Genomic DNA, 18,920 nt, shown 5'->3' with positions numbered 1-18,920 from the left:
CATGAAAAAACAGCTCATCTCCTTTCTTGAGTAGCTTGAGTAGAACCAATAAAGCATGCATCAGAAACTGTAACTAAAATTCATCGCTTACTTTTGTCATTACTAAAATACTGGTAAGACAAAAGATCCATTCAAGTAACATCTCTGTGCAAAGTGACTCCATGCACCTAGTATTCACCCTAAGTTCTTCACTTTCCTTAGTATTTCACCACCTCATCATATTCCAAATACTTAAATTAGAACCCATAAACCACAGATCCATAGCCACACTCACAATCCCTCGCCATCCCACTCACTCCAGCATCCACTTATGCCAGCTATTCAATCAAAGGTTTCCAGTACAAACCCATCCACAGGTCCCCGTCTCCCTTACCTTCATTTTCATCTTCACCTTCACAGTCATCAAACCATGAAAAAAATCACAGCAAAATACAGCACAGCACATTTTGTTCTCCTGAATCAATCACATTTCCATGCCACCCAGAATACTCAATTCACTTTCCACCATAGATCCTCTCCCCCACACTCTATCCAAACTCTCCTGAATATCCAGATCTCAGCACCAAACCAAAATAAACCAAACTATCCCCAAACCCTCAATACTTTCACCCTCCCCCCCTCTCCTCTCCCATCCCCAAGATCTCTCTAGCATCAATTAAAAATTCCCCAGACTCAATCTCCTTAACAACCACTTAATCAACCAATGAATCACATGTTCCCAGATCGAGGCAGCCATTATTCAAATCCTGACAATTCAATTCACCCCTTTCTCATTCTCGCTTCGAGATCCCCAAACCAATAGAAGAATGGAAAATCAATAATTATTCAAAATTATTACAATAATCACATCACCTATGTGAAGGACAATTACAGACACTCATAGCAAAATTAAACATATATACTGTGTATTTAAGAAGAAAAAAATGTGTGTGCTTCTATGAGTATACTGCAGATAGTTTTCAAACTGTCAATAAGACGTTTTGGTGTTATTTCAAAGGCTCTAGATCACTATCAACTCAAGTTATTTTAGGTATTGATTGGATTGTGATTGCTGAGTATATTTATTCTCCTAAAGAATTCATTGTATCGAGGAAATATAGTTATTGAAGAAGAAATACGGGTACCGTACTAAACCTCGATACGGTACAGTATCACTCAAAAGAGAAGCTCAAGCAGCAAGCACCCTCCAACGACTACTACGCCCCCTCAAAGTTCTTACGTCCAACACACTGTACGATTCTTCAACTCTTATAATCAAACACCTCCGCCGCCATCGAAGCCGCATATTCTCAATAGAGATAATATACCTTCAATCACAAAAGCAGCCATGTTTCGCAATTATCACAGCAAATTTATGGAGGAAAGCGAGAGATTGACCAGATCCAACTCGGCGGCGGAGCAGGGATCTCGAGACGCTCCCGGGGGAACTCCTAGACAAGCAGCAAGTCGAACAACCAGACGAATGCCTAGCATGGAGAAGATGGAGGTTCCCGTTATTGGTTTTCGACGATCGCCAGAACCAGAATCGCGACGTGAATCACGCACTCAATGTACATCACGAGAACCCCCACGAGAACCACGACGAATTTCCAGTGAAGATGAGATACAAGATTTCGTTTTAGTTTCTCCCAGAACAGAAAGACACAAATCGAGCCAAAGATCGAGACGAGCTCCGAGTATGGAGCGAATGCAAGTCTCTGTTCATTCTTCTGATTATCCAAGACCAGTCTTGAGACCCGTACCTAGACCCGTCTCTCCCATCGTTGCTTCTTCCAAACCGCCCAATCTATCGACCTCAAGCGCATCCAGTTCGATGAGAATGTCGGCCGATGATCTAGAAGGTAGCGAATACCTAGAACCAACATTGGCGGAAAGTACTTTTGCGCGACAGAGTGTTTCTAGCAGCGTTCTCAATCCTGGTTATAGTACTGTAAGTGCGCCGTCGAAGCGGTGGGGAAATGCCGCGAAATATATGGAATGGGGAAATGTTGCACAATACATGGGGTTGAAAGGCGAACGCAGTGGAGTGGAGAACAAGAAGCTTGTAATGAAACAACAAGGTTCGACTCGTGCTCCTGTTTGTACACCACAGCGTTTAGAGAGTAATATATTCGCATTCAAAGCGCCATTGATAGCCAAGGAACAAGAGCTGCAAGAGCGTATTGCGAGAAAGTCTAGGGAGAAGGACGAGAGGGAGAGACGCGAGACCGAGGCTGAGGACGCCGCGATGGATGATGTGGAGTTTGGGCCAACAATTCCACCTTATATTCCGAAATATCAATCTTCCTTTGTCAACCGCAAGGGATTCTCTTCTTTAAGTGGAAGTGGAAGATTCTCGGCTAGAGGGGAGAATTCGTGAAGATTGAACAAAAACGAAGAGCATGATTTATAGTTTCGAGAAGGATTCAGTAGCGGTGACTGAATTATGGATATCACAACTTGATGATCATGGCAATTAATCGGCTAAGAATAACGTGATAATAATTTTTTGGGACGGGCGAATTGCCATCTGATAGATAAGGTACAAAAGGGAATCGGGGATATGATATGGCCTGCAGATAGCTTATAACGAAATAAGATCAATTGCCACAAGTTAAGCCTTTTTGCGGGTTGATTTGGGCCGTCCCCGTTTTGGTTTAACCTCGACCTTTTCTTCTTCCGACTCCTCTTCATTCTTGATATCATCATGATCAATATCCTCACTCCCAGGTGTGTCTTCAGGATCCTCTGTACTTCTATCTTCAGGCTCAGAATGGATTTCTTGCTTTACGTTGGTATCCTGGATTCTTTCCTTCATTTCTTGTACGGCCTTTGCAGCTTCATCTTCCTCCCCATTCAAGGTTCGACAACCAAAGCATCTCCATTTCCCTAAATCGGCCAAGGATTTTGTACCAGGCGGTGCTTGGCCATTGACAAGTCGACAGTTTTTGCATATCAACGCCATACGATTCTTTGGATGTGTCTCATCCTCGCCCAACAACAAGTCTAATACTCGATCGTACCAGTGACCTTCAGCGACGAACTCTCCACTCTGAGCATATTGACCTTGTGCATATTGAGATGGACCCGAAAATGCATTTGGTGCAAATTCAGCAGGACCTGGCTCACTTCGAGGAGCAACGGGCGATGGAGACGGAGCGATAAATGAAGGAGGGGTCCTGCTACCAAGTGGTTGAGGGGTAGAAGGTTGACTCGGAATCTGGTTAGGGCGGGGTATATTTGCTGTCGCAGGTGGGCCCATGCTTGTTCGTGGGGGTTGCGCATCTTTATTCTTTGGAGTCTTTTTCACAGATGCAGTTCTCTTCGGTGCAGGAGGTTTTGGTGGAGCGCCACCATATTTCTCTAGAAGTTCTTGTGTAGTGTTATATTTCGTGGCAGCCTTTAATTTGTCGATGGTTTTTGTTCTCTCAGCTTGTTGTTCTTCCAGACGACGCGCGATAGATGCAACCCTGTATTCATAATATCTCGTAATACCGCTTCGAATGAGATAGATTCTAATGACTAAATCAGTATGCGATCAGGACAATATGTTTCTTTGGTGATACTAACATCAAAGGACTTCCCGCAAGACCAGTATACTCCGAGACTGTCAAATCCTTCCAACCGATCACTAAAAGGGCTATGACGAACACCACTAAGTATGCAAAACTCGAATATAATGTCCATAATGCTTTCACACGTCTGCCGCGAAGTCTTCGAGAATCTAGCTGTGATTGTGATTTCGAAATCTTCTCTGCCAAAGCAGATAGGGTTTTTTCAAAGGAGGCAGGAGAATTATCCTCGCGCTTTGAATAATGGTCAGGTTAGTGAACGGCCTAAACGTACAACTTTAAATGGAAGCTTCACATACCTTCCAGGGCCAAAGTGAAACCATTTTAAAGTATGATTTCGGAATTTGATGATAGTAGTAGGAGTTGGATGTCACCTCATATTGAAGTTCATATCAATAGGTAGGTAAATCGTGGATGAAAGGGACGAGAGTGTTCTTGGTGGGAGGGGGTAAATTTCCAAGGTAATAGCTTCGTCACTTCTTGTAGCTAAGCTAACAAGCTGCTGACTCCTAGTACAAGGTAATTTCGGTGATTGGATGGAAGTAAACCTAATTAGTCCAATTAACCTAATTATTATACATACCCAGCAGGTATATATATATAATTTATGTATATAGTTTATATATAGTACTCCGTATACTGCTCTAGGTCAGAACCTCAGGAACTTGAGAGGGGCTTGAAGGGGTAAAGTTCTAATGAATTTAGTTAAAACTACCTACTACCTACTAGGGGTTATGGAGCCCGCCGAGCCCGTCGGGCCGTGACACCCCTATAAAACATGCACTCGTGGATAGTTATTACGGGCATTAGAAGCATTTAGAAGCATTCGACATGGCACCAAATTACACCAAACTTACCCAGGGACTCCAAAGAGTATTACAAGCATTATCATTACCTCTTTGAGTTGATGTACTGAGTATTCGTATTGAGGTACGTTTCTGGCCCATATATACCTGGGTACCAATCTAGCTTTACCTACCTAGTATCACCTAGCATACAAAAAGCAAGCAAGGTAGGGGTATAGATACGGGGTAAGAGGGTAAGAGGAGGCTCAGTCTTAGTCTTGAGTACTGTACGTGCTATGAGGCTATGAGGTTCTCGCTTTGTCCTTTGCGACTATCATCTGTCTCTCATGTACCTAGGTAGTTTTAGAAGTTGACAAGTAGGTATTATTATTATCATTATTATATCTTCAATTCCTTCCTCAATTCCCATTCAATACCATTGCCTTCTAAACTGCTGATTATGATCATTAATATTTCACGAATTCACTTGCGTCCAAAGTTCTCATACAACCTTACAATAATTTATTAATAGTCTAAAAAAAGTAAAGACGCCCTCAACCCACCACATGTGGAAAGAATGTTCCAGGTAAGTTCACTCTTTAAATATGGACCGCAACCTTGCAGATAAATTAGCTGACGAATTCAAAAGAGACTTAAAGCTCAAATAGATACTCGTATCGAAGAAGAAAAGGCACGATTGAACGCAACCAATCCCAATCTTCAAAGATCTGCTTCTACATCCTCAACTTCGAGACGACCCGCCAACGAATCTCCTTCAAGAAAGCCACGAAAGCCACGGCCAAAGGATGATAATGAGATAGGTGGCAGAGACCCAGATCCGGCAGAGTTTGAATCTACTTTTGTAATTGAAGACGATTCTGAACCTTCAACTCGAATTGGGACAATGGCGGGAGATGCGAATAAGTCGTTGGACGGCAGTTCTCCTGCGACCAATGGCAGCGAAAAGACAACAAATGCCACTCCAAGAGCTTCTGCTGAGCTTTCGTCAATAGAAGTCGAGAAAAAGTTGCGAAAGCTGGAAAAAATTGAGGGTCAATATAAGAGTGTGTTTCATTCATATGGTTTCATTGTACGATTATTAATGCTACATAATAGTTCTCCTCGATTCTTATCGAACTGCACATGCTCGTAACAAGTTTATTGAACCTTTCGAAAAAGTCCTCAAGGAGTATACACCTATCGGCTCCATTCAGGAACCCGATTTGTTGGCTGGATATCTCAATGCACAGAAAGAAGAAGGCAGGTTGGTGAAGGAAGAACTTGCACGTGTAACTGCAGATCGCGACGATCAAAAAAAGAAGTACCTGGAGTCTGGAAAGAAAAATATCAGTCTTCAGGACGAGCTCACATCGCTTCGAAACGCTTCTACTATTGGCGAAAGTTCCACCACGAATTCCACGGAAATCCCAGAAAAGAATGCCAAAGAGGAAGTTTTCTCATACGATGATGAACTTCCAAAATTGCAATCGGAGATCAAAGCTAAGTCAGCAGAAATCGACGACTTGAAATCAAAATTATCTTCGTCAGAAAAAGATCTTTCCGCTGCTAAAGAATTGGCTTCTGGGTTGACGGAGGATTTGGAAAAAGTAAAAACTGAGTTGAATAATTCTATCAAGGAGGTTAAGAAGGCTACCGATCTCGCCCAGTCCCGCCAAGAACAACTAGATTTCAAGGAGGGAGAGAATAAGAAACTTGGTGAAAAGGTACAAGCAACCGAGAAACAGCTTGCCGAAGCCGAGAAATCCTCAGAGACTGAACAGAAAAAGCATTCGGAGAGTTTAGACAAATTGCAAATCACTGAAAAACAGCTTGCCGAAGCCAAGCAGGCCCTGGAAACTCAAAAGGAAGAGCATTCAGAAAGATTGAGTAAATTAAAATCTGCGGAAACCGAAAAAGCCAAACTTGAGGAGACCTTGGAAAAGCAAAAGAAGCTGAGCTCAGATAGTTATTCAGTTCTGCAATCGCAACTTAAAGACCAAACTTCCAAAGCAGAGAAAAAGATCAAGTCCGAGTCGGATGCCCGTAAAGAGGCTGAAAATCAAATTAAGCTCCTCAACAATCAGATTAACCAACTTAATGAATTCAAGAAGAAAGAGTTAAAGTCTCAATCTGATATCCGAAAAGAAGCTGAACAACAGAAGAAGGACCTCGATGCACAAATTGAAGAGCTTACCAAATCAAGGGATCTCAAAACTAAGCGCGTTGAAGAGCTTGAGAATGAGATCGAAGTTATAAAAGCCAACGAGGAGGCATCTCCAGCAAACGAAGACCCCACTGCATCCGAGCCAGCCACAGCCTCGACACCAGCACCTTCTGCATCCAGTAAGAAGAAGGCCAAGAAGAAGGCTAAGAAACCTGCCACTACCTCTGCTAATCAAGAACCTACTTCTGTCTCTGGGAAGGCACCTAGTCTCGATGCCGCGTTTTTGCAAACTGAAATCAACCAACTCAAAACCCAGATTGCTGATAAGGATAAGCAAATAGAGAAATTACAAGTTAAGCGTAAGACAGAGGATGATCTCAGGGAGGAGATTGAAGATCTTCAAGATAATTTACTTCTCATTGGTCAAGAATGTGTAGTTGCTAAGGACAAAATTAAGGAACTTCAGACAGAGAAATCTGACCTTGAAGAGAAAGCCAACAAATTAGAGGCTGAGATACAGAGTCAAGAAAATAGGAAGACAGCTTCAGACGAAATGGAAAAAGAGAAAACTGCCCTAAAAGAGCAGCTTGCCATAGTGGAGTCTAAGCTACAGGCCCAGGTTGATTCAAACGTTGAGGCTGAAGAAAAACTGACTAAGTTGCAAGAAGAGAAGGCTGCTCTTGAAGAAAAGGTTGGAAGGTTAGAATCTGAAATTGAAACTTACAAGACAGCTTCAGCCAACCTAAATTCTGAAATTGAAACTCACAAAGACGCTTCAGCCAAATTACAAGAAGAAAATATTGCTTTTGAGGAAAAGATCAGCAGCTTGGGATCCGAAGGTGAAAGCCACAAAAAGACTTTAGTCAAGTTAGAGGAAGACCTCAAGAGCAAAACATCCGAGTGTGAAGAATTAGAGTCGAAGTTCAGTACGATGAAAAAGGATCTTGGTGCCTCTGAGCAATTGGCCACATCACGTTATAAGGAGATTACGGATTTGAAACAAATCCTAGAGAGTGCTCAACCCGAAATGAAGACTCTGCGCGCTGAGAATGCAACATTGAAGAGTACCAAGGACGAGTTGAACGCCCGTACTTCTGAATTGAGAAGATTAGAAGCACGCGAGAAGGATTTGAAGGGTGAAATTACTAGCTTCAAGAAGCAAACATCTGAGAAAGACGATGAGATCCGATCTTTGAATGAGAAGGTTGTTCAAGAGACGAATGGTCGACTTCGAGCCGAGAATGAAGTTTCCACCGCACGCCGTGATCTACGAATGTCCGAGGCCGCAAAGGTTCAATTGGCAGCTTCAGGCGAAAAAGCTAGGGGAGAACTATCAAAGGTCCAAGAAGAAACCGGAAAGTTACGTACTCGTGTTCAAGAACTCGAAGGACAGGTTTCAAAACTATCTACTGAAAACAAAGAGCTTCGTGAGGTGGTTGAAATAAGAGGTTCTGAATACAAGAACGTGCAAGGAATGCTTGATAGCTTGAAAAGTCAAGAAGCGGAGCTGATTGCACAATTGAAGCAGAAGAGAGAAGAAGCAGAGAGTCTCGAGGAAGAGCTCGGCGACGCCCAAAGAAATCTAAACGACCGAGTCCGAGAGTGCGAGACTATTCGTAGACTCATGGCCGTCGAGAAAGAGGAGAAAGGAAAAGCTGAAGCTAGGGTTCGGGAAATGCGAGAAGAACGTGATCGAGCAGAAGATGAAGCCAGTACCAATGCTCGTCGCAGATCTCGAGAAGTAGATGAACTCAAGACCAAAATCAGAGATTACGAGCGAGATATTAAGCGAGCAACTGATGACCGAGATGAATTTGAGCAATCACAAAAGGAGCTCAAGAGACGCCGTGATGAATTTGAAAGTTTAGCCGAGAAGTCATCGCAGGAAGCTGAGGAAACACGCTTAGCAATGAGCGAACTCCAGAATACTTTAAACAGTACCGAAAAACAACTCCGTGCCGCCGAGAAGCAGAAGGCGGATACTGGAAAACTTCTCGAGGACGCAAATCAACGATATGAGAAACTTCAAAAAGAAGTCAAATTATTGCAGACGAAAACATCCAGATTAAACGACGGTTCTTCGAGAACAAGTATTGATTCGGGAAGATCAAAGAGTCCGGCTACTGGCAAGAAAGATGCTGGCGTCACAGAGACAGACGTCAAATACACAAAGTCGGTTTTGTTGAAGTTTTTATTGGAAAAGAATAAAAAGATTCAGGCGAGTTTGATCCAGACGATTCTGGCATCGTTGTTTCATTTGGACAAGTATGTTTGACCCCTTTTCTTGAATTTATCTGTTTGGAGTTAAGGGATAGTTTGCTAATGAATTGAATTATAGAAAGGATCAGGAAGATTGGATTGCGGCGATTGGAACTTGGAGGTGATTGATCTGAGTTGATTGGTGGAAGGAAGTTTTGTTTTCGTTATGACTTGAGAGGGGGTGGTATTTTTAAATGAAGATTTGTATATTAGAGGGGTTTTGGGGAAGTAGGGTTGAGATTCAGGAATGGGGTTTGTTAGAGGGTGGTGAGAATAGAGATAGAGGAGGGAGAATATTCTTGTTTGGGGGGTGAGGAGAGATGAGAGTAGATGGGCAGAGATGAGATCAGAGGAGAGGAGATGAATATCCAGAATAGGAAGTTCTTGAATGATTATGAGGGTAGAAAGGAAGAAGGAAGGAAATGAAGGAAGGAATCAATGTTGTATATCATTGTGTAGGTGTAGTACCTAGTATTTCTAGAACCACTATACGCGTACTTATACATATTATACAAATTACACAAATTACACAAATATCCCTCCCTCACACTAATACTAAATACTCAATCAATCCATCTATCTACCTACTCCACATTTTTCCACTCCTCTCTCGCCTTAAACCCAAACATCTTAACCGCGGCTTCCAAACTCCTCTCAATCGTCGCACTCCCATATTCCCTCATCTCTTCTTCATAGATTTTGATTCCATCTTTCACACCCCTTTCCACTAGTAACCGCACGAGATTTCCCGCATCCCGCAGCGCGGTGACGCAACCTGATGCGCCAGTCGGAGGCATGGCGTGAGCGGCGTCGCCGAGGAGGGTGAGGGTGGGGTTGCTGGTCCAGACGGGGAGCGGAGAGGGGTGTGTGGAGATGGGGAGGAGGGACGTTTGGGAGGGGGATTGGTGGGTGAAGAGGGGGTGGAGGGAGGGGTGAAAGTGAGAGGTTAGGGATTGGGATAGAGATTGGGGATTCAGGGGGTGGGGAGGCGAGCGAGATCAGATGCTTGGGTTGAGGTTACCCAGTATATGTATGGATGGGGGAGGGCGATGGGAAGGGGATGGGGGGAGGCGGTGGGGAGTTTGAAAGTGATGGGTTCGAGGAGGGTGATGGAGGAGATGGGGCCGTGGGGCTCGCGGATTATGGACATGCTTTTGAGCATTTCGGGTGGGAATGTAGATGTGAGATCGGCGGAGAGAGGTGTTTTGCCGTAGATGATACGACCGCCTGTGTCGAGGGGGATGTGGGATGGGAGGAATTGTTTCCTAACGCGGGAGTGAACGCCATCGGCGCCGATGAGGAGAGTACCGGCTGCGGAGGTGCGGTCGGAAAAGGTGATGGTTATCGCGTCGCTGTTGTTTGTGCTGTAATGGGAGAATTCTTTTCCGAAGGAAACGTGATTTTCCAATCCCGTTAAGAGAACATCGCGGAAGACGCGACGATCAACTGTACGAGCATTTCGAAACATGGGAGGAGGTCCTTTGCCAAGTTGTTGGGGTTGAGGAGGGAGGATGTCGCCGGTTAGAGGATCTGCTTGGGAGCCGGGTCCTAGACGCATTTCGGCGCAGGTGTCTTCAAATAGTTGATAGATGTCATCGGGTAGACATTGTTGGAGAGCATCAGTTCCTTCGGAATGAATCCGGATTCGATAGCCTTGCAGTCTGTAATCTGATGCTTGGTCTCGCTCGTAGACGTGGAAATCTATGCCGGCTTTTTTGAGACCTTGAGCTAGACAGAGACCGCCGAGGCCTGCTCCTGCTATTAGGACTTTGGGTTGTGACATTCTTGAGTTGGTATGCTTGATGAAGGAGGTACTTGTGATGTAGTTTGATGTATAGTCAATTTTGGCGCTGCAAATAGCAATGATGATGATGATGATGATGATAACGACAGTGATATTTCAAAGTTAAAATGAAATCATAATAAAGTTGAGAAGTAGAGGAAGCTGATATTCAAAGTATTTGTACCTCCCTATATCCCTACATCGAGGTAGAACTATTCCTCGAATAGATATCTCTGTTGCCTGTTGCACATTTGTTAAATCCGGGCGGGAACGATAACAAATCGGTGCCGTCGACATAAAGTCGGTCCCGTTTTAATACACGGAACCGATCTAGCTTGTGCATAGAAAAGGGATTGCAGGGACAATGACACCGAGATGAAGTGAGCTTGGATCAGACGGTGCTTGAAGACTTCAAGATGTCAGTATCTTATGTCCGGCCGAGAAATAACCGTGGACATAAGTTGTTTGCGTGTATGATTGGGTTGTGAGACTTTGCTCGAAAGACTTGGGTATATATAAACTGTTATAAACTTCTCACATTCAACTGACTTACGTTATTGGAGATGTTCTAATTACTCAAATCATCTTTGGGTCATGAGCGACTTTCACATGTAAGGTGTACCTTGTCCGTGTGTCTTTGAATCAATTTGGATGATTTTGAATTTGAATGGCCACACTCATGGGATTTCAAACCACCTAGACACATTTGGACATCAATACCGAACAGGCCAAAAATCACGGATATCCTCATTAGGGAGAGATGACACAGGTATTGTGAAATCTTCAGGTCACGCCTAGATAGCAGAAAGTCTGTTGTGTACTTTCGTACCTAACGTCTTGTCAAATGATGTGATGCGATGCGATGCGATGCGGCAAAAGCTGTAGTCCACGCTTTTCAGCACGTTTTTGCATTCTGGACAGGACATGGAAGAGGTGGTTGCTTTTGTGGTCATGCATTTTCTTTGCTTTTTCGATATTTTTTCAGCACAGGGCTGGGTACCTATGTCTTGGATTGCCCCTCTTCGGATGTGAGATGGAGGGGCAAGGCTTTGATTTTAGGATTAATCATCGGAAGGGGTGAGGGAGAGATATGTTTCTGTTATTGTGTGGCGGTTTATTCGGGGAATGAACATGTCAAACAATTGATGGATTGGAAAGGATTGGGAAGGATTCCGGGAATCGGTGAAGTTACTGGTGTGGCTTGTAAGTTGATGAAGAAATGGAACAAGGATGCTATGCAGTGACAGCATCGATGGCGGTTTTCCTTTATGAGGATAGAGGTTTCGACGTGTGTTATGGCTATAATGGATGTTAATAGATATGACCATTCAAGTGAAAGGATTGAGAGGAGATGAACGGATGAGATGGAAGATTTGGATTGACATGGATTTCATAATATTGGACATTGGACATTGGATATTAGATATTGGACGAACGATGTGTGAGTCTTGGGTGTTGAGTATACGGAGTAGATGTGAGGGGTACATTCTCGCTAGTACTAATGGAAGTGCGGTATAGCATTTAGATTGAATTATTTTGTACTTGGATCTTCTTGTTTATCTTGAACCTTGAAATAGAAAGAATTAGATATCAGTAACTCGATTTGAAAGTAGATAGATGAGTATTGTGAGCAATATTCCGGCACGAAGAGAGTTATCATCGACTACCTACATCTAAATGATTCTGGGCACTGCCGGTAGGTAACTCGATGATATCAGAATTGATCCAAGTCTCCATTCGTATTCAATCTCGATTCTATTTTGGTTGAAATCTAGACACTTTACAGGTTTTGGACAATTTAGTGCTGTCAGATCTGTTGAGCGTAATACCTTTATGTTTTTAACATAATTACCCAAATCTATCTATTCATCATCACATCATCCATGAAAACCATCCAACAAGAAAAATACCCCTCCACTGCAACCTTTCAACCCTTCAACCCTTCAACCCTTCACCTCCACATCCATCCATAACCAGCCTATCCTCTCCTCTCCTCTCCTCTCCTCTCCTCTCCCATCCTCTCCTATCTATAATGCATCTCAATCCATCTCTTATCCGTACATACATATATACATATATACATATATACATGCATACATATATACATATATACCTACCTACACTCAATCCACGGCCAAAAACTACTACACCGTATTATATCCTTCTCTCCTTTCACTCAACCTTCTCAATAATCCTTTTCAGCTTGATCCATCCAATCGATGTATTGCTCCATAATTGATTGATTCACCGAAATATTGATGTTTACCAGGCGGTATATGGATTTTGGATACATTTGAATAGGGATATTTATGGTTGAATAATTCTTGTTTCTTGTTCTTGTTCTTGTCCTTGTTCTCGTTCTTGTAAACGGACATTGATTCTTTTCCTCTTTACTTGGCTATATTCCAATTCTTTCCTCCATTTTTATACCTTTCCCCTCTCATCTCATACACTCCTTATATATTAGCTGCCATCACACACCTTACGATATATATGTGAACCCCAAATAAAATACCGAGGTTGTGTTACATGATTGTTTGACCGTCACAGATTCTTACCCTACCTATCTATCTATCGATCTACTTACTCTATAATCCATCACATCAATCCAATAGGAGGTGTAGATGATATTTATATATTACCTACATGATCATCTGGGCTCGCTGGGCACCCAAATCGCCCAAGAAAAGAACACAGCTACCTAGGTACCTACCTACGTACAGGACAAGTACATGGATGGATAGACAGGAAACGACTTAACTTTATTTATTTTTTTGGGTCGAAGCGCCCCCCTCCTATCAATTCGTCATAATTCGGCGGGAAGCAAAGCAAGCAAGCAAGCAAGCAAGTAAGCAAGCAAGTTAAAATTTGACTATCCACTCACTGGTCCTCCTCCTCCTCCTCTTATTACTCGAGTATCAATTTACGACTACTACTACTGCCACCACTACTACTACTGCCACCACTGCCACCACTACCACCACTACCACCACCAACTCCCATCTCCATCTCCATCTCCACCTCCACCTCCTCCACCCGTAAATAAAAAGATTCAAGACCTTTTTGGAAAATATTACCCAGCACCGGCCTGCTAGCTACATATTTACCTACCTACCTACCTACCTACCTATCTATCTATCCATTACTAGTTGTCTATACCTATCACTTCACTACTACTACGATACCTATTCCCACACCTCTTATATCTATTCCATTGACTTCTTCACCTCCTACCTACTTTCTCCTACCTCTGACCTCTGACCTCTGGCCTCTGACCTACCACCCACCTCCACTTCCACATCCACTCATAAACAACTCCACCAACCTAGCAAAATACCAATACCAATACCCTTTGACTATCTATCATCCACACCCATTCTCAATCCGAATCCTTTCCCTTTCTCCATCAACAAAATCAGTCAATCAATCAATCAATCAATCAACCCACTGCAAAACTATTCACCAATACACACCCATCAACACACCAGTACCACACCGAATTCCACACCAATTCACACTAACCCACCATCTAACCACCACAACCAACCCACAACCGAATAATGAACGGAGATCGGATAAAGGCTTCTGCAATTGCTAAAGCGAAAGAATCTATAACTAAAAATTCAAATGCGCATGCTATGAAAAAAAGAAAGAAAGACTCATTAAAGCCAATCATCACAACCGAGCAAGACTCTGAATCTTCCAAAATGGCTTCTGCTCAAGCCCGTGCAGGGTAAGTCACCAAAAATGTCCCACTTTCTGACCTTCCAACCCTCCTTCTGTGTTTAAGGTGCAGCGCCTCAAAATATAAACCACCCTCCCCTCCAACAAGGTCGCGCAAAAATGCTGCACTTTCCTTGTATTCATTCACGATGATGAGTTCAATGCTTCAAAACTTGCTAACTAGAATCGATGATGGAAATAGATCCGCCTCAGGAACAAATCGCGATCCATCATCCTCTTCCTCGAGAGAAGACGCAGCAGAAACGACTGCAGACGAAGAAGACTCTGAAGATTACTGCAAAGGAGGTTATCACCCAGTGCAAGTCGGTGAAAACTTCAAAGATGGCAAATACACCGTGGTTCGAAAGTTAGGATGGGGTCATTTCTCAACAGTATGGCTTTCCAAAGACAACGTCACTCAGAAACATGTTGCTTTGAAGGTGGTACGATCTGCAGCGCATTACACGGAGACGGCCATAGACGAAATCAAATTACTCAATAAAATTGTTGGTGCTAAGCCAGATCATCCAGGTCGAAAGCATGTTGTTAGTTTGTTGGATTCTTTTGAACACAAGGGTCCAAATGGCACACATGTCTGTATGGTCTTCGAGGTGCTGGGAGAGAATCTGTTGGGTTTGATCAAAAGATGGAACCACCGCGGAATCCCCATGCCTCTTGTGAAACAAATTACAAAACAAGTTCTGTTGGGTCTGGATTATCTACATAGAGAGTGCGGCATTATACATACAGATTTGAAGCCCGAGAACGTCCTGATAGAAATTGGAGATGTGGAACAGATTGTGAAAACATTCGTCAAGGAGGATACGAGTAAGGACAAGGAAGATAACAGAAATGGCCGAAGGAGACGGCGAACCCTTATTACTGGAAGTCAACCTTTACCAAGTCCGTTGAATGCCAGCTTCAACCACGCAGATTTGATGAGATTTCCTGGCAGTAATCCAGGTTCTCATGGGAGTATCAATGAAATGCTAAATAATAGTAAATATACTCCGTCGGAAATCCCTGGCAATGGATAATGTTCTAATGGTTGGTGCAATAGGTCGTTCTAACAATTCTTCACCTCAAAAAGAAAAGGCAGATGAGGAGAACCATGGGACAAGAGAAAAGACTGCGTAAGTAGTCACCTTCATGCCATCATATACCGCCCCTAACTTGATTCTAGCGATATCCTTACAGATAAGGTCTCTGGCATATCGCTCGACAAAAATTCGGGCGAAAAGAAGAAGGCAGAGGATGCAAATCAATTCGATATAATATCAGTCAAAATTGCCGATTTGGGAAATGCTTGCTGGACTGGACATCACTTTACAAATGATATTCAAACAAGGCAATATCGATCACCAGAAGTCATATTGGGCTCCAAATGGGGTGCTTCTACAGATGTTTGGAGTATGGCTGCTATGGTATATTGATGCACTTTCCCTTTCCCAAAACCATAGCTAATTTTACAATCATTAGGTCTTTGAACTTATTACTGGTGATTATCTTTTCGATCCTCAATCCGGGACCAAATATGGCAAAGATGACGATCACATTGCTCAAATAATCGAACTTCTCGGGCCCTTCCCCAAATCCCTTTGTTTATCTGGCAAATGGTCACAAGAAATATTTAACCGAAAGGGCGAACTACGAAACATCCACCGATTACGACATTGGGCCTTGCCGGATGTATTGAAAGAAAAGTATCATTTTAAAGAAGATGAAGCGAAGAGAATTGCGGAATTCTTAACTCCTATGTTGGAGTTGACGCCGGAGAAGAGGGCAAATGCTGGAGGAATGGCAGGTGCACCGTGGTTGGAAGATACAGCCGGTATGAAAGGGGTGAAGATTGAAGGCTTGGAAGTAGGGAGCAAGGGTGAAGGAATCGAGGGGTGGGCATATGAAGTCAGGAAGAGATAAGAACTCGCGAGATTCGAGAATGATAGAGTGTAGGAATTCCTTTCTCATGAAACTCAGGCGCAGATGATTGGGGTGGGTTGGGTGATGGGTCATCTGTTGGTGGTCATCTTATGGGATTGGATTCGCGCAATTAAAGTCTAGGGTGGATGGGACGGATGGGGCGGTGCCATTTGTCATGCATGTAGTATGGTATCACGAACCACGACTTTTTTTTCACAAATTGGTTTGAATGAGTAGTGAGATGAGATATGAGATGATGGAGAATGACGATTGGAATGAGATGGGATGGGAAGGGATGGGATGGATTGGGAGAGGAGGAATGAATGAATGGATTATTGGGAGAAATGGAAAAGACAGGGTAACAGGGTACTTATGTGATGTGAAGGAGAAATTTATCGAGTCTTGATACTACCTACTCTCTTGATAAGTGATGATGACGATTTGAGATTTGAGAGGGGAGAAAACTTTAGCTTATTGGGTGGTAGGTAGGTAGGAGTGGTAGGTAGGTAGGTAGGAGTAGGTAGAAAATATATATGGGACGATTCTTAGATGGTTATATATGAGTATGTATATCTTTGGATAGAGATGGGGATGTGATGGGATGGAGATGGGATTATTTGGATGTGTGAGTTTGTGAGCTTGCGTGCGTGCGTGCTTTACGACGTGTAATATGTAACGCGTAATGTGTAACATGCAACATGCAACATACAACATGTAACATTAAATAGGCATGTAATTCGAGCTCATGAGGGTAGGGAGTAAGAAGTAAGTAGGCTGGCTATTTTCTTTATTGTTTCTTGCTTGCTGTTGGGTATAGTATCCACATACACATACACATATATATACATATAACATAATGTACGCTAGAATGTGAAATGAAATAGCAAGCTGTCATTCCACTTCCTTTGTGACTCCTAACTCCTTGACTCCTGTGCTGACTGGTATTGTGGTAACTAGGTAGGATGATATAAAGATCCTGCTTCATGCATTCCCATCCATCCATCCATCCATCCATCCATGTATTCTGACCTCTTTCCTATCCTGTTCTTTTCTTTCCCATCCAGCCTGCATACCACAAAAATATCAAGAAACTATCCCAAGTCATATCTGATCTCGCTACCCCTAATTACCCAAGTAAAACACTATTCCAAATATCTCCTATCCCCTTTACTCGGACTTCTCCCCTTACTCCTCCCGCGATTCTTACTCGGACTCCTCTCAATGGCTTTAAATTCCATGTCTCTTTCTCTATTTCCAAAAGTGCTTCTCTGGAATAATGCTCTCTGGGCTGTTCCTGCTCCGGTGGGCCAGGGTTCGTAAGGACCGAAATGTGATTGAGGCGTTTGGGGGATTCCCCAGGGATTTGGTTGCCCGAAATAGTTGGGGTGTTGGGGGAGATGTTGCTGAGGGTGAGGTTGGGGTTCGGGGTGAAAGATGGGGGGTTTGGAACGGAACATTCCAAAGGCCATGTTGTTGACGGCGATGGAGAGGGTGAAAATCAGTGCTACGAAGATCTAAAGGTCGCTGTTAGTTTGCGGATAGAAGAGGAGGTAGGGGGGTGTAGGAGTGGTCGTACCATGGCTTTATAGCTAATAGGCTGGATAAAACTATCCAAAATTTCTGCGAATGTTTTCGCACTGATTCTAGCTCTTCCGACAGCATTGGGGTCCATAGACATACAGGCATCCCAGTTATTACAAACAGTTTCCAAAGCAGGTAATCTCATGCTTGGTTCACATTTGTTTTCTGTGTATTGTTTTGCGCAGTTGGCCATCTCGGATAGAACTTCCGCGGTGGCTTTTTGAGATGCTTGATCAACGTCGCTTCGGATTGTAGTCCAGAATGTGTAAACCCCAAACATTATTAGTCCGACGACGAAAGTGTTGAGCGTTAATTGAGCGTAGTAAGAGAGAATGTTAGGAAGATTGGGTCGCGACTCGATACCAGATAGGAAGGAGGAGAACCAGCCTGGTTTGTTGCACGCTTGCCTTCCTTCAGTCGATCGACTATTGGGTCTTGAATCTCCTGACTCGCTCTCCGATTCCGAAGCCGATTCCTTTCTGTGATGTCGCACTATCCCCATCGTTTCATCTTCTCGTTCATCCCGATGCTGACGCTTTCGCTTTTTAGCGATAGGTTGACCTCCCAGCTTCATTCTGCGCAAATCATTACGAGCGCCAGGACTGGTTCCTTTGTAATTTGTGCCATATTTACCAAATAGCGGTTTGCGTGAAGAAGCATTAGATGAAAAAGCCGTCATGGTTTTGCTGGAAGTTTTTGGTATCTCAGGTGTATCCTCTGCGTCGGCAGTTTCACCGGGGGAAGATTCAATTCCCGAAGCTTCGGAGTATATGTCTGAATTATATGGTTTGCGGGGTGTTGTGAATGCTGGATTTCGAAATGCTGGAGCTGGTGTGGAGTTCTGTGCTAGAAAAGAATTGGTTGGTTTGGCTGTATCTAATTGCCTTGTTAGTACACATGTTACTTTTTGTTCGCTGGTACGAAAGTGAAGATACTCACTGTTATCAAGCTGCATAGCTTTGAATTGTAGAAACGGTGATTTTGGATCCATAGGGCCACCTTTCTCTTGCCATTCAAAGTCCATAGGACCTTCACCTGTCCTTCTAGAAGTGTTACTCCACATTGTATTTCTTTGCTCGTTGATAGCAAAATTTGGAGCTTAAACGTGAAGATATGGGGAAGTGAGGTGATACGGCATTTGGAAAATCCAAAGT

General features: G+C 43.4%; 6 protein-coding genes across 6 annotated transcripts; 3 read left to right on the top strand and 3 right to left on the bottom strand.

Moving 5' to 3' along the window:
* Positions 1-1,327: 1,327 nt before the first annotated feature.
* Bfra_001881 (uncharacterized protein) lies at positions 1,328-2,359 on the top strand (the record flags this gene model as incomplete). The annotated part of the gene is made up of 1 exon (XM_037332306.1): positions 1,328-2,359. The coding sequence occupies one exon, from the start codon at positions 1,328-1,330 to the stop codon at positions 2,357-2,359; it is 1,032 nt and encodes a 343-aa protein (XP_037196460.1).
* A 234-nt stretch (positions 2,360-2,593) lies between these two features.
* Positions 2,594-3,874, bottom strand: Bfra_001880 (putative protein lunapark-b protein; the record flags this gene model as incomplete). The annotated part of the gene is made up of 3 exons (XM_037332305.1): positions 2,594-3,494; positions 3,550-3,785; positions 3,851-3,874. The coding sequence occupies 3 exons, from the start codon at positions 3,872-3,874 to the stop codon at positions 2,594-2,596; spliced, it is 1,161 nt and encodes a 386-aa protein (XP_037196459.1).
* A 508-nt stretch (positions 3,875-4,382) lies between these two features.
* Bfra_001879 (putative viral a-type inclusion protein repeat protein) lies at positions 4,383-8,884 on the top strand (the record flags this gene model as incomplete). Its single annotated transcript, XM_037332304.1, has 5 exons — positions 4,383-4,424; positions 4,869-4,922; positions 4,986-5,400; positions 5,453-8,765; positions 8,839-8,884. The coding sequence occupies 5 exons, from the start codon at positions 4,383-4,385 to the stop codon at positions 8,882-8,884; spliced, it is 3,870 nt and encodes a 1,289-aa protein (XP_037196458.1).
* A 459-nt stretch (positions 8,885-9,343) lies between these two features.
* Bfra_001878 (putative cercosporin toxin biosynthesis protein) lies at positions 9,344-10,542 on the bottom strand (the record flags this gene model as incomplete). The annotated part of the gene is made up of 2 exons (XM_037332303.1): positions 9,344-9,596; positions 9,908-10,542. The coding sequence occupies 2 exons, from the start codon at positions 10,540-10,542 to the stop codon at positions 9,344-9,346; spliced, it is 888 nt and encodes a 295-aa protein (XP_037196457.1).
* Positions 10,543-14,102: 3,560 nt separating this feature from the next.
* Positions 14,103-16,185, top strand: Bfra_001877 (putative serine threonine-protein kinase srpk2 protein; the record flags this gene model as incomplete). The annotated part of the gene is made up of 5 exons (XM_037332302.1): positions 14,103-14,275; positions 14,468-15,264; positions 15,326-15,398; positions 15,449-15,689; positions 15,745-16,185. 5 exons carry the CDS (start codon positions 14,103-14,105, stop codon positions 16,183-16,185), a joined length of 1,725 nt encoding a protein of 574 aa, XP_037196456.1.
* Positions 16,186-17,327: 1,142 nt separating this feature from the next.
* Positions 17,328-18,829, bottom strand: Bfra_001876 (putative nuclear envelope protein; the record flags this gene model as incomplete). Its single annotated transcript, XM_037332301.1, has 3 exons — positions 17,328-17,699; positions 17,762-18,642; positions 18,706-18,829. 3 exons carry the CDS (start codon positions 18,827-18,829, stop codon positions 17,328-17,330), a joined length of 1,377 nt encoding a protein of 458 aa, XP_037196455.1.
* Positions 18,830-18,920: the final 91 nt, after the last annotated feature.

The sequence above is a fragment of the Botrytis fragariae genome (genome assembly GCF_013461495.1).
Source record: "Botrytis fragariae strain BVB16 chromosome Unknown tig00000006, whole genome shotgun sequence".
NCBI lineage: Eukaryota > Fungi > Ascomycota > Leotiomycetes > Helotiales > Sclerotiniaceae > Botrytis > Botrytis fragariae.
The sequence above is the reverse complement of the archived record's forward strand: the minus strand, read 5'-3'. Positions and strand labels throughout refer to the sequence as shown.